Raw genomic sequence first — 14,018 nt, 5'->3', positions numbered from 1 at the left:
TGTCTTCTTCTTTACCGACCCACTGTCTATTTCTTCACTTCATGGCATAATAATTTACACTGGATAATAATTTATACTGGATTTAAAAGGACAGCTTTCCATGTGTAACAGTGGGGATCTAGGGAGACTAAACAAAACTGAATTTTAATCTTTTCATTCTCATTTAAAACAAAAAAAAGCCCACAACTAAATTCAAGTACATCCCTATTTTGTTTCAGAAATGATGTAAGCAATCTGTGCCATGAGTGCAAACATGCATTAGATCTATAGAACTTTTCAGCTTTCAGTTTCATCTAGCATGTACGCTTGTAATCTGAATTGAAAGCTTATTAACATGTAGTGATCCATTGAAGAACAGTATTGCATGGATACTATTAACAGATCAGAATTTGACGTGTCATGTTTATTAACGCTTTTGAACAAATATTGGAAGAAAACAAACTCAATGTATTTTTTTTCCTAATGAATCTTGATTTCTGTAAGGCATCCTCAGATTTGTATATCAATCCTGTATTTTTCCCATGCAAGTATCTAGGCATCCACATTGTGGATATATATACTGTGCGTAACTGTTACATTTTAATAGCTTCATCTTTATTTTAGGCGTTCCCCCAAAACAGCTGGCTTCAGTAGAAACTGATGACTTTGATTTTCACACATTGCATTCTGGTTAGCTACCCCAGAGCAGGGCCCTCTTGGTTCAGTAATGTACTACCTCCTGCCGATGCTTTCAGCTGCTGAACATAACTCTGGAGAATAAATCCTGCTACGTGTTGAAAAACATTCTACAATTGTGTTATTTATGAGTAGACCATAATTACATTGTGTTATCTCGCTTGGTTTTTGCAGCTCCTTTCCGTGCTTCAAACAAGCAAATTATACAGATGGTTTTGGGTGTCACATGGGAGGGTATATTGCAAAGAACATATTTGAATGACCAGAATTTGAAAGGATCATGCAAAAGTTCATCACTTTGATCATGCTAAGACCACCGCATTGCTGATATGCTCTGCTTTGCTTTGTTTTTTGTCACTTCAGAGTAAACAATCCTAACTAGGTTATAGCACAAGACTAAGATAGACAGGACATTGAGATTTTGAAAAGTCTTTCAATCATTGTGAAAACATGGTTTTCCCCATTGAGCTAACACTGTTTCGTGTCCAATACTTCATAAGTACTTGACTACTGTGTTCAGTTTTGGGCCCCTCACTACAAGGAAGACACTGAGGCCATGGAACGTGTCCAGAGAAAGGCAATAAAAGTGGTGAGGGGTCTGAAGCACAAGTCTTAGGAGAAGTGGCTGAGGGAGCTGGGATTGCTCAGTCTGGAGAAGCAGAGGCTCAGGGGAGACCTCATTACACTCTACAACTTCCTGAAGGGAAGTTGTGAAGAGGAAGGGGTCAGCCTTTTCTCCCCAGAAACAGGTAGGACCCAAGGAAATGGCACAAGTTGTACGAGAGGAGGTTTAGATTAGATATAAGGAAAAAAAGTTTCTCTCAAAGAGTGGTCAGGCACTGGAATGGCTGCACAGGGAGGGGGTGAAGTCACCGTCCCTCACAGTGTTCAGGAGGTGTCTGGATGAGGAGCTACGAGAGATGGTTTAGTAGTCTAGTGGGTAGTAATGGTGACAGGAGGACGGTTGGACTAGATGATCTTGTAGGTCCTTTCCAACCTTGTGATTCTATGATTCTGTAACTGACCAAAACCAAATCCGGATGGTTTGTGTTGTCAAGATAATGTTAGCATCCTGCTGGGTACAGAAAGTATTGGCAGCTACAGTAGGTTACGGGATGCTGGGACAGAAACCTGTCTATAGTCTTCTTTCTGCTGGGGAGTTGGGGAAAAATGCCACTCTGAGGAAGAACATTTTAAAAATGGAACAAATGAACTATTTTTCTGTGTGTCATCAAACTTTCTAGGACAGACGTCATTCAAAATTACTCAGACTCCAAATTTTATTTCTCTCTGATGATATTTAGCCTTCAAAATAAGAGTTATGACTAACCTTCTGTGAGAGAATTAAATCTCCTTGAAACTGTGTGCGTGAAAGAAGGGAACTGACAAGCAGATGCAGTGGCAAATGGCCTTACTGATTCAAGGAAGTAGATATGGTTGTCAAGAGGCTCCACCTTGTTCCCATGATCTGTTGTGGATTTGAAAGTGTTCTTACTGTTTTCAGCAAGTTTTTGTCTCATACATTGACTTCAGTTTTTAGATCTATATCTTCTCTGACTCATACTTTTTTTTTTTAACGAACATTCTGAGAAATCCAAATTATATGTATATATGGTCTGTATATATGGTCTGTTTTCAGTAGTGCGTGGGGACAGGACTAGGGGAAATGGGCTGAAACTTCAGCATAGGAAGTTCCGCACGAATGTGCGCAAGAACTTCTTTACGGTGAGGGTGACGGAGCACTGGAACAGGCTGCCCAGGGAGGTGGTGGAGTCTCCTTCTCTGGAGATATTCAGGACCCGCCTGGACGCCTACCTGTGCGACGTGGTGTAGGGAGCCTGCTTTGGCAGGGGGGTTGGACTCGATGATCTCTAGAGGTCCCTTCCAACCCCTACAATTCTGTGATTCTGTGATATATATATTAGGATGACTCAAAGCAGTTCTAAGAGAACAGTTTTGCAAGGAGAAACTTCTGAGAGTGATAAGAATATGGAAGTAACTTCAATATGTGCTGAGATGAACCTGGACATGTTTTAGCTGAGTAGAAGGAGGAAGGTCATGTCTCACACATATGAGACTGGAGGAATCTTCGTGGTCAGGACGTATGAAGACTATTTTGAGAACTGAAGATGCTGTGTTACGCACTAAAATGACACAGCAAGTGGCTTCCCTCCATTGAGAAAAGTGCATTAGGGAGAAGATGAAGAAACCTGTTTCAGCTGCAAGGGCTCAGTGAATTGGTCACCAAGCACTGCCAGGGAGGCAGCACTTTGTGTTTTCAGTTTGAACAGAAGTGGATTAGTCTGGATCAGAAATGGTCTTGTGAATTTCAGCACAGAGACAGCAACTGAATTTGTGCCCTGCAGTCAGTAGGTCAGGTAGGTTAAGGATGGAATGGAGTCTCTGAGATCTATTTGAGGAGAAATCAATGGAGAATTTGACACAAGTAACGCCAGTGGCATGCTGCTGGCAGCCCAGCACCATGTCACAGATGAACTCCAGGCAGCAAAAGCAAATAGCACTCTCAGTGTGCTTACAGATAAGGAGAAGGGGGATGAGGTGGAGGCAAGCAGATTCAGTGTGAATTTTTGAGGTGGAGAGATTAAACACACTTGTTTTGTAAAGAAGTAGAAGCCAAAGCAAGTGGCAGTATACAGGGAGGAGTAGAAAGTGAGGTACGCAAACACAAGGGAGAGAATAAGATGGAACAATTTGTTCCGCTTAATGCTTGCATCCATTTGGTAGATCAAAACTGCACTAATTTGGGAAGCAGTTTACACAATCCATAAAAATACATTTTATTCGCTTTTTTTTTTTTTTTTTTTTTTTTTTTTGCTTTGAATCACTGACTTCTAAAGAATGAGAACAGCCATAAACGCTATTGTCTCCACAGGCAGCAATTTGAAAATATAAGATGCATGGTTACATGATAAGTGTATTTTCTTCATCAAGAATGTTTGCAAATCAGGTTTAAAATAAGGGAAAAATAACCTGAAAATATTCTGCACTTCAGAAAATAATAAAGTGTCTTCTTATTTTCCCCTGGTAGGCCACGCAATGCAGATTACTTTATGCAGGAAGCTAAACGGAAGAAACATAAAGCAGATGCGATGGTGAGAATATTTTCTTTCCAGTTATGTTGCTCCAAATTATTTTTGTAATGCAGTTTCTTCATCAGTGCGGTATTGCTGGGGTAATTATAAAATCTATTATAAGGATGGCTAGGCTTGTTAAATTAAGAAATGTTTATATAATCAAATGTTCATAGCCCAATAAACTATGACTTAACAAATAATGACTTACTGAGATAAAGGCTTGGATAAATAAAAATTTCCATTTATCCCTGTGCTTTAATTAGCAACTGTAGTAATAGAGATTATATAGTTTGATGCTGTACTATGTGTATCCACATACCTTTCTTTTCAGTTTAACAAGCTGGCTCGGCTTAGTCCAGGTTGGTCTGGTGCTAAGGGAATCTGCCCTTTTGTTGAAAAGTTTTGGCTCTCCAGTGCCAAAAGGATCTTCCTTTCATGAAAAGCCCTTTGTAAGTCAACCAGCAGCACTAGGAATCCATTTAACCCTGCAGGAACATGTTTCACACACAGGAATGTTGCAACAAACAGGTTCATGTCTCCAGCTTTGATGTGTCTAGTAGCCAATAAGACCTTCTTGAGAAAGGCAGAGCTGGGGCTTTATGGAGAGCTGAAGGAATCCTCATCTTTCCAAACAGCAGGGTACTATGAAGCACATGGTGCACCAGGAAAGCTCCACTTCACCATCTCTTACCTTTCTCCTAACCTGTGTTAGTCCAGCTCAGTGAATAAGCCAGCACAGCTTTGGAACGCCAGCCTCCGGTATGGCAAATGCAGTATAAGGGTTGGGACTCAGCATGAGCATGGCTGTCTTGCTAGTAGAAGTAGCTGCAGTCCTGCCTTGCCCTGCTTGACAGACACATTGTGGTCACAGGAGCAGGAAAGAAGAAAGGTAGCTCACAGTCCCTCTTCCTTCATCTCTTTTCCTTAGCTGTGCAGATTGTAAAATGGCCAAGGAAGCCATAGCAGGCCCTTAATTTAGGACACTAACACGCAGTTTTACACTCTAGCTGAGTTTATTAGCACAAATTTCCATGGTTTATTCAGTTCCATATTAAAGAGAGTCATAAATCAGAAAATATTGTGGAAAAGTACAAATGGTGCGTTTTAGCGTGTTGCTTTAAACAAAATGGAAAAGAAAAAAAGAAAAAAAAATCACTTAATATGCAAAGGAAATTCTGTCTTAGCCTAAAGAAAAATATTTTTATGGTAGGCTCCCAGAAATAGGAGGTGTAAATGTTATACTCTGCTCTGATACAGATTTCCTACATGAAAGTCACTTAGGCATAGCTTAAATAGCCTCCCATCAGCACTAGGTGATAGAAATATCCTTCACATTCAGCCTTCCTTTGCAGTGGATCAGCTCCTTACTGATACTGAATCACTCTTCACAAGTACTTCCCCCTTCCTTGAGTGTGTAGGGATCCTGGAGGGAAATGGGAGCACTTTGAATCACCTTGCTGGCCTCGATACCTCCTATTTTGGCACTGCAATACCTAATATAAGCACTTAGAGTGAGCAGCCTGAAAATGACTCTAAGTCTCTCTGCTCCTTAGTTCCCCATCTGTGAAATTGGGATAATAGCACTTCCACCTGCAGAAGAGCGTCAGGGAGAGAAATATAATAAAAAGTTTGTGAAATTCTCTGGTATGATCGCAATGGGAGTCATATAAGAACCTAAAATAGATTGAAGCCAGTGTGCCATTCCAAAGTTACTATTTAAAATCTTTATCCCTTAGAAAAGAATAAGGTCCATTAACCTTTCACTGCATGCATCAGATTTCAACCAAATGCATCCAGTCCATTAATGGGCTTTATGTACCGCAGGAGTTCTGATTGAAGGAAAGACAAGTCAGGACAGAGAGATAATAGCATGCTTCATTTCTACCCACATCAAAAATGAAGTTCTGATACCAGATAAGTAGTATGTAAGTGTACACATATGAACATTATGTGCACATGTGCATGTACACTATTATTGAGGACGCATACGTGCATATGTATATGTTTAAGCACACAAACACGTGGAGTCAAAAAAGTACAGAAAATAAGAGAACAAACTGGGTAAGGAAAAAGGAAGGATGGCATGAGAAGCTGAGAGAGTAGAGTAGTCCCTAAAAGAGGAGGAGGATATAGAGGGCAAAATCGTGACAAGAGGTCAAGCGGTGCTGAAAATGGTAGGAATGAAAATGAAATTAGAATGGAAACAAGCCTTTGAATAACAGGGACTTAGTAGTCAAAATATTTAGCTCCGATTCTCTTAGTTCAAGACAGTCATTACCTTCCTTTGTTGACTGATGAAAGACTGCATCTGCAAAGAAGTGTGAAACCATTTTCAATGGTAAGGACACTTGGTAGCTGAGGCGAAAGGCCTGATGCTGAGTTGGTGGGATTTCCAGCACTGGAGAGTTTTGACAAACATCTGTCAGGAATATCTGAAGCAGAACTGATCCTTCTTTTGACACAAGAGTGTGGACCAAATAACATCTCACAGCCTTTTTCAGCTCTGCCTTCTGTCTTACAGTTTTCACTGATGCACAGGGTTTGATGGGCTTTAGCTTTCTCATAGGAAGATTTATGAATCTGAAAACATACTGACTTGTGTCAAGTTTATAATTCACACTGAGAAAGTCTCACGTTGAGAAAATCCCATCGTATGTAACCATATCTTGATGACTACATTATTTCTGTGTGTCCTTATTTTTTCCCTCTAGGTGGAAAAGTTTGGAAAGGCACTGAATTATGCAGAAGCAGCACTATCGTTTATTGAGTGTGGAAATGCAATGGAACAAGGCCCAATGGAATCTAAGTCCCCCTATACAATGTATTCAGAAACAGTTGAACTCATCAGGTAGGAAGGGAGGAGACAACCACAGGGGTTACTCTGTTGATGCAAATATGCTCATCTGCTTTATCTCATTATTTCCTAGAGACAGTAAATGGGGAGAAGTGAGGACTTCCCAGGTGCCTCATCAGTCATACGTAACACAAATGGATAATCTGTGATTGCATTGGAAATTAAATTAGGAAATGGTGTAGAATGCAAAATAAACAAAGCTTTTAATATCACTAGAGTTGCAAATTACTTTAAGAGCTTCAAGGTATTAAGTCCAGTGCTCCTCAAAAGGGGAAAAAACTGCTACCTAATAGCAGTGGAGTGACCATTTGCAAAATACTGTAACATGTTTAAGACTACAGTTTAATTGTTACCTGAAAGATGTTAACAGCTATAGAAAAATGGGCATTTGAGGCCCATTTAGTGTGTGTTCTCCTGCTGGAGCTAGTGAACTCCTGAAAAGAGTCCAGCTCATATTAAACAGACCCCTACATTTACTCAGCTACATGACTATCCAAACAGGATAATCCACTTTCTTCTAAGTCCTTTCCTCTATTGTAATTTGTACTAATAGTTAATATTGAGAGCACTGGTAGAGAAAAGCAGGTCAAACTCACCCCAGCATCTGAGTGACTCTTTGCAAGAGAAAGTCCAGCACACTAGCAGAGAAAGCTGCACTGTCAGTGACCGTGGCATAATTCCTTAGGCCAGTCAACCATGCAGGACTCATCAGCACTAAGGTCATAGTAATTAAAACAGTTCATTTTTAATCATATTCATAATGACGCAAAGCTCCTCAAACAATTGCGTTCTTTTGGAGCTCTTTTTTGGAGTGTTGATGCAATCATTTTCTCACATGCGTTAGCAATTCCATTGGCATTTTATTCCACTTAGGGCTGTCTTCTCATGCATTTCAGTGGACTGAGGCCAGCTTTCTAACTGGAAGATTATTAAACAAAGCATAATATTTTTTTTCAGTAGGAGAGTAGAATAGTGCATCTCTGCATCTCTTCCCTTCTTTTTTTTTCAATCCTTGCACCATCACAGGCAGAGAGCTCTTCCTTTGTCTGCCCTGTCTTTTCTCATGATAGCAAATAGATGGTCCTGACTCTGGAAATGAATTTTGCTTGCAGATTCATAGCTTTCAATAATGCATGTAGCTGCGGTCGTGTAGTAGCGTGAATTACTGTTGATCTCACTTGCTGCGGCTTAGAAAAATATGCTGGGTTTACTAGGTACACCTGTTAAAACAGAATGTTCATACTGAATCTTTGCTCAGGTATCAGGATTAAAGTTTGAAAACAAAGATAAGAAAAACCACAGGCAGCTAATTATGGGGAGCAGGTATTTTTCTGGAAGCGAGCCCAGAAGTGCTGTGTTGTCCTAACCTTGTCCATTGTTCAGGTATTCAGCTGGAAGCCGAGATTTCCAGAAACTAATTTATGATTGCACAGCGCATACACTTCTTGAAACAGCGGTGTTACCACTGTGGATGTTTAATATTTATAGAATTGGAGTGTAATGTCATATGTGCAAAAATAGCTCTGAGCTACAAGTTCCCCCTGTGCCGCGCTCTGCTTGGAGGCACAGATCTGGGTAGACACGCTCGGAATTGGCAGGGTGAGGGCAGCACCAGCTTCAAGACAGGCTGTCACCTGCCTTCAAACACTGCGAAAACCTCCCTGCATGAACTCTGTGTAACTGGGTCTCCCCGACGGCGGAGGTTATTTTGGTAGGGCAGCACAGCGAGCCAGGAAGCAGCACCTTGCCAGCTGGGCTTCCCTCTGCGCTGATCGATGGTCGGGGGAGTTACTGCTGTATAAGGAGTGCAGGGAGGCACCGTTAATGGCAAAATAGTTCCAAAACACAACCAGAAAAGGACATGTATGTTTGGTAACTTGAGCAAATGTGTCTAACGGGCCAGCTCAAATTACATTGGTCAGCATAGCGCTTGTAGGAGCTGATCAGTAAAATAAAGCTGTGTCAGTTTACTCACATGGGCTTCTTTCCTTTTGCTTAAGGTACGCAGTGAGACTAAAAACCCACTCAGGCCCCAACGCCACGCCAGAAGACAAGCAGTTGGCAGCACTCTGGTTAGTAGATCACCATTTCCTCAAAAGGCTCCTTTTCTGCAGGGAGACTGGTCTTGAAAATCAGACGCTGAACGCAGCCAGATAGGATTATGTTGTCTGTTGAAAGAAAGAGCATACTTTCAGCTCTGAGAAGGTCCAGCCCTCGTATCGCTGCAGCAGGTCTGCATTCTGTCTCTGTAAATAAGCGGCTCGTACTTATTGACTGTGACAGGTCAGCTATCGTACATCAGCGTAATTAATTTTTAAATGCCCGATGGTTTGTTGTTTTTATGAGCGATGTACTTTTGTACCGATAGTTTGGCAATTTCTTTGTGGCTGACATTTAAGCTCTATAATCGTAAATTACATTTACATTACGTGAAGAGAGATACGGTGATGGCGATAATTAAGCCTCTGGGATACCCTCCCGAATGGAGACTTCAGGATATACACACGCACCTCACATTCTATAAGGTGGCTGCTGATGGCTAGTAAAATGCTAGAATGTTGTTAAAATCAGATTGTAATTTAATATCTACGCCGTTAATACATCAAATACCTATTACATGGTTACTGATTCTCAGTAAGTGGACATTTACAATCAGCAAGTGTGTTTTTAACATCTATTAACCATCTGTTAAAAACCCAAACCGAATGCATCTTCATCCTCCGTAAATAAAAGAGTCCTAATTAATCATTTATATAAAAGGAACCGAGTATTCGGAGGTGCGCTCTCCTTTTAAACGCCCTTCCTTTGTCACCAGTCGGGAGGAGCACGGGGCACGGGAATTGCTTTAAAAATGCTTAGGTGGGGAATTAGGGAAAAGAGGCTAAAAAAGAAACGAGGGGAGAGCGGTGGGAGGGTAGAGGTGGAGGGGGGGGAGGTGGTAGGCCGCTCCCTCCCTCCTGTTGCCTGCCAGCCGCTGCCCGTCTGCCGAGCCGAGGCTGTCCTCCAGCGGCGGGCGGCCGCAAGTCGCCGGCTGTGGGCGGCTGCCTCCGTCTGCTGGGCACACGCGAGATAGACCCAGAATGGCTAGTTCGTTATGCAAGGCTGCAGGCTGCTGGAGTGTAGTACCAGGATGAGGCACCCCAAAGGGCTGCTGTTGCGTTTGCAAGAGAAATAAATTTAAAGTCTTTTGGGGTTCCAGGCTAATAATGACCTCTTCATGGGAGAGGCCTTTGGCCAAGCATCAAATTCAGGGTTAAGACCTGGGAACCAAGCTGTACAAACCTTTCTGAGCACAGTCTGCTTGGTGGTTCTCTTCATGGCCTGCCATGGCAGTGGCACCTAACCTAGCCCTGCTCATGAATCCACTGCAAAGGGTGAACGATCATTAGCAGTTCTCTTTGTAAGGATGGAAGAGGCCCTAATGGCCAGTGCAGCATGCATACGGTTAGGGCACTGCCACCTACTTTGTAGCATCTAACCATGGCACAGCTTCCCAGAGAAGCTGTGGTGCCCCATCCCTGGAGGCACTCAAGGCCAGGTTGGATGGGGCCCTGGGCAGCCTGAGCTGGTGGGGAGCAGCCCTGCCCATGGCAGAGGGTTGGAGCTTGATGGTCTTTAAGGTCCCTTCCAACCTCAGCCATCCTATGATTCTGTGATTCTGTGATAAGTAAAATGGAACAAAACAGTGAACGTAATAGCAAGCAAAGTCAGTCTTCCACTGCACATTAGTTGGAGCATTTAAGATAATTCACAGGGATTACTGTTTGGGGACACACCTCACCTCCTCCTCTCCCTTTTATTGCAGTTACCGCTGCCTGGCCCTTCTGTACTGGAGAATGTTCCGACTCAAGAGAGACCACGCTGTCAAATATTCTAAAGCTCTTATTGAGTATTTCAAGGTACCTTTCTTTAACGTGTTCTAAAATCAGCGTGTTGTTATAGTAAATACATTTTAATAAAAACAGTAGCTGTGCTGGGGTTGGTTCTTGTCCCACAAAGTCAGTAGGAGCATTGTTATAAACTCCCATGGTGACACTTACTCACCAGTTGGTTATGTTGTTTTCACAAGGGACCTTCTTTGCAATATACAAGTCAAGTCCCTTCAGGAAGGCTAAGAGAGTTATTGTACTAACAGGTATTTTCAGGTTATTCTTATCAGTTATCTAGTGCTAACCTGCTCTGTGGTGGGTAGAGTTTGGAGATTTTGCTCCAAGTATCCCTTCCAGGGATTACACTTCCCACTAGACTTCCTGTGAGTTTAAGACTTTGATCTGTATCAGTCCTCAGCTGCAGGACTTCCCCTTAGTAGCATCTGTAGGTAAGGCAGTGCAGCGGGACATGTTCTCACCCAAGGAACTGGTAAAGAGCCCACACTGACTTCAGCGGGGGTTGTACAAAAGCATCAGAGGGCAACCAAGCAGTCTGCCATGTAGTTGACAGAGCACCATCGGCTTCCCCTACCTGCTTTACTTTGTGTGCTGCTGCTTCCTATCTCCAGTCCCTGCCTGGTCTACAGCCTGGTTATTTTGAATACAACAGGAAGTCATTCAAAGCATTTGAATGTATTTTATTTGACAGCCAGCCTTTTTCTGAAAGTACTCAAGGACAGAACCCTTATGGTAGAGCCCTTCTAGCAGTCAGTCCATCCAGCATTTAACCTACACGGAAAGAAAAATAGCTTCCATCTTTCTAATTAAATAAATATGTATCTATAAATGCTCTAAGACAAACTGCTTTGGGAACCAGAAGAGCCATTTGTCTTTAAACACGGGGCTCCTTTTCTGTTTTCTTTCTGCTTTTTTATCTTTTGTTTCAGAGGAATGTACCTTGAAATGAAAAACATCCATCCTTTGACATTCTGTTAATAAAAAAATTTCAAATACAACCACGAACATTCATGACCAGATTTTAAACACATGAAGACAGTGAAGGAAATTGACAGATCTGTTATTGTCAAACTGAAATTGAAGTCACTGTAATTGCATCTAAAAATTTAGCAATATATAATTCAGCATGTTATGTTTCTCTAACAATGACTTGATTTCAGGGGAAAGAAATATGTGCCAATTATAACACTTTCTTTTTCTTTACCAATTCGGAGAATGGCTGCATTAAGAACAGTGCGGTCAGGCTCTCAACCATGTAAAATGTCTCTTACTTGCAGACAGAAACTGTTTCACAGCAAACATAAAATGGACTTACACTCTGTTACAGGCAAGATGAGCTTGTTGTCTGCAAAGCTCCTGCTGGTATGGTGATAGCATAGTTTCACATTAGTACGTATTCTCACCTTTGAAAGTAAAAATAGGGGAAAAAAAAATCCATTTGCCATAATTTTCAGTGGAAAACAAGCCAATTCTCCACTCATTTCATATTGGGTATCTAAAAGCTTTCAAAACCAAGTGACGTGAAGTGCTGACTGCATTAAGAGCTTCCACATATATTATCAATCAAAGAATGGTTTTAAACTATTTCGCACATATTTTCAAGGAAAATCGGACGTACTTTTATTTTAAACAAGAAAAAAAACTTATTAAATCTCCTTTTAAGTATTTTATTTCCTTTATTTTATTTTATTTTATTTTATTTTATTTTATTTTATTTTATTTTATTTTATTTTATTTTTTAATAAAAAAGTAATGTAGCAGAGGATTAAAAATAAAGAATAAAAAGCCACCATGAGAAAAAAGGTGCGTGAAGCTGTGCGGTAAGGCAGAGGCTACTTAAATTTACAATGGAAGTATCCTTGATTCCATTTCAGTTTTCTCATTTTCCCACCTCCAGCTCTGTAAGTAAATAAAACGTGCTCAGTTTATGTTACAGTAGAAGGATGAAGGCCAGTAGTTCTGTAAAAGACACACACACACACACATAAAACAAACCACTGAAGGAAAAGCCCACTGTGGGACACTCCAGAGCTGCTCTTCATACCAATAATGCAGAAGGCCAGGTGTCAAAATGCAGTTTTGGTGTGTGGGAACACTTGAAGGAATGCAGAAGATGCATCAAAGCTGTGAAAACAAGCTTTTTTTAGGAGAGGCGCAAGCAGTGTGAGCATCTTACTGGAGAACCGTAAAGTTAATGTGGTCATTGTGTATATAGAAACAGTACTGATGATGCCAGATGACACGCAGTTTTGCTGGCACAGGACCAGCAAAACCCTTATATACTGAAGCTGAGAAAGTTCAGTCTTGAAAACTTGAAGTAGAACCTATTTTTCTAACTCAGAGGCCTGCTAAGCAGTAGAACAGGACAAAGGAGAGCAAGGGCAGTAGTGCCTTAGGACTTCTATATGCCTAGCTACCTTTTATTAAAAGGAAAAAAGAAAGATTCTGGTTGAAGTTCCATGATTGGCAGGAATCAGACATTACAGACGTCCTGTAGGCCTTCTGGTGCTCTGGTTTTCTCTATCACAAGAAATTCCAGCCTAAACCTGACAAGGAGTCCTAGCATTTTCTTCTGAACTCCCAGGAAAAGGGTGAGCATCGGCAAGCGTGTTTTTCTAGCCAGCCCCCATCTCAGGATGTTCAATAACATGTGATTTGAGTCTGTGCTACAGCACCACTTCATCACAACACCAAACCAGGCTCTACTGGGTTAATTGCATCATGAGAATTGAATACATCTCTCTGCACAATTTTTTCTTTATATTCCTTTACTTTTATATTGTCTGCTGTTCTTCATTTCATATTTTTACATTAATTATATTTTACATTAATTGTTTTTTCTTTACAGAACTCATCGAAAGCCGCCCAGAACCCATCTTCTTGGGGTAACAGTGGAAAGTAAGTTCACCTCTTGCACAGAAACTTAGAACATATTCACTGTCTGGAGTTACATTTCTTTACCTGCTGTATGTTCGGATACTTTTGTGTTTTTAAACCAAACACTTTTAAGCAATGGTGTTAATGTCTAATTTCAGGAGCACAGGAACTCCATCGCCCATGTCCCCTAGCCCTTCTCCAGTCAGTTCTGTGGGATCCCAGGGGAGCACAGGGCCTCCTTCCTCATCTCCTATAATCAGCATCCCCCAGCGCATCCATCAGATGGCTGCCAACCACGTCAGCATCACCAACAGCATCCTGCACAGCTATGACTACTGGGAGATGGCTGACAACCTGGCCAAGGAAAACAGAGGTGAGTGATTCAAGGCAGTGGGCTACTCTGTAAGAACATCACATGTTTTGATCAGAAAAATATTGCTTTGACAGGAATCCTGTGCACAAAGTAGGGCTGCAGAGGTTATTTTTTGCTTTAGTTTTTTCCTAGTCTGTCCCAAAATTACCCTCCCAAAAAATGCAATTTTGACAGCTGCCTCACTTAGAAGCATCTTTATATCACTGATTTTTCTCTGTACATTGCCAGACAGACAAGGTGACAGACAGACCACAGGT

General features: G+C 41.5%; 1 protein-coding gene and 1 non-coding gene across 5 annotated transcripts in view; both read left to right on the top strand.

Moving 5' to 3' along the window:
- The window catches only part of AFF3 (ALF transcription elongation factor 3), a 330,573-nt gene that overhangs the window by 305,583 nt on the left and 10,972 nt on the right, over window positions 1–14,018 (top strand). For all 4 annotated transcript variants that reach the window (XM_072336759.1, XM_072336749.1, XM_072336732.1 and 1 more), the window contains 6 exons: window positions 3,725–3,788; window positions 6,482–6,618; window positions 8,625–8,696; window positions 10,430–10,523; window positions 13,360–13,409; window positions 13,547–13,761. In XM_072336759.1, coding sequence (XP_072192860.1) covers window positions 3,725–3,788; window positions 6,482–6,618; window positions 8,625–8,696; window positions 10,430–10,523; window positions 13,360–13,409; window positions 13,547–13,761 — 632 coding nt within the window. The remainder of the gene's footprint in view (window positions 1–3,724; window positions 3,789–6,481; window positions 6,619–8,624; window positions 8,697–10,429; window positions 10,524–13,359; window positions 13,410–13,546; window positions 13,762–14,018) is intronic.
- LOC140247495 (U6atac minor spliceosomal RNA) lies at window positions 9,992–10,114 on the top strand. The gene has a single exon (XR_011902681.1). It is a non-coding gene; the product is annotated as a U6atac minor spliceosomal RNA (small nuclear RNA).

The sequence above is a fragment of the Excalfactoria chinensis genome, chromosome 1 (genome assembly GCF_039878825.1).
Source record: "Excalfactoria chinensis isolate bCotChi1 chromosome 1, bCotChi1.hap2, whole genome shotgun sequence".
Classification (NCBI taxonomy): Eukaryota; Metazoa; Chordata; class Aves; order Galliformes; family Phasianidae; genus Excalfactoria; species Excalfactoria chinensis.
This window is presented reverse-complemented; position numbering and strand designations above follow the sequence as displayed.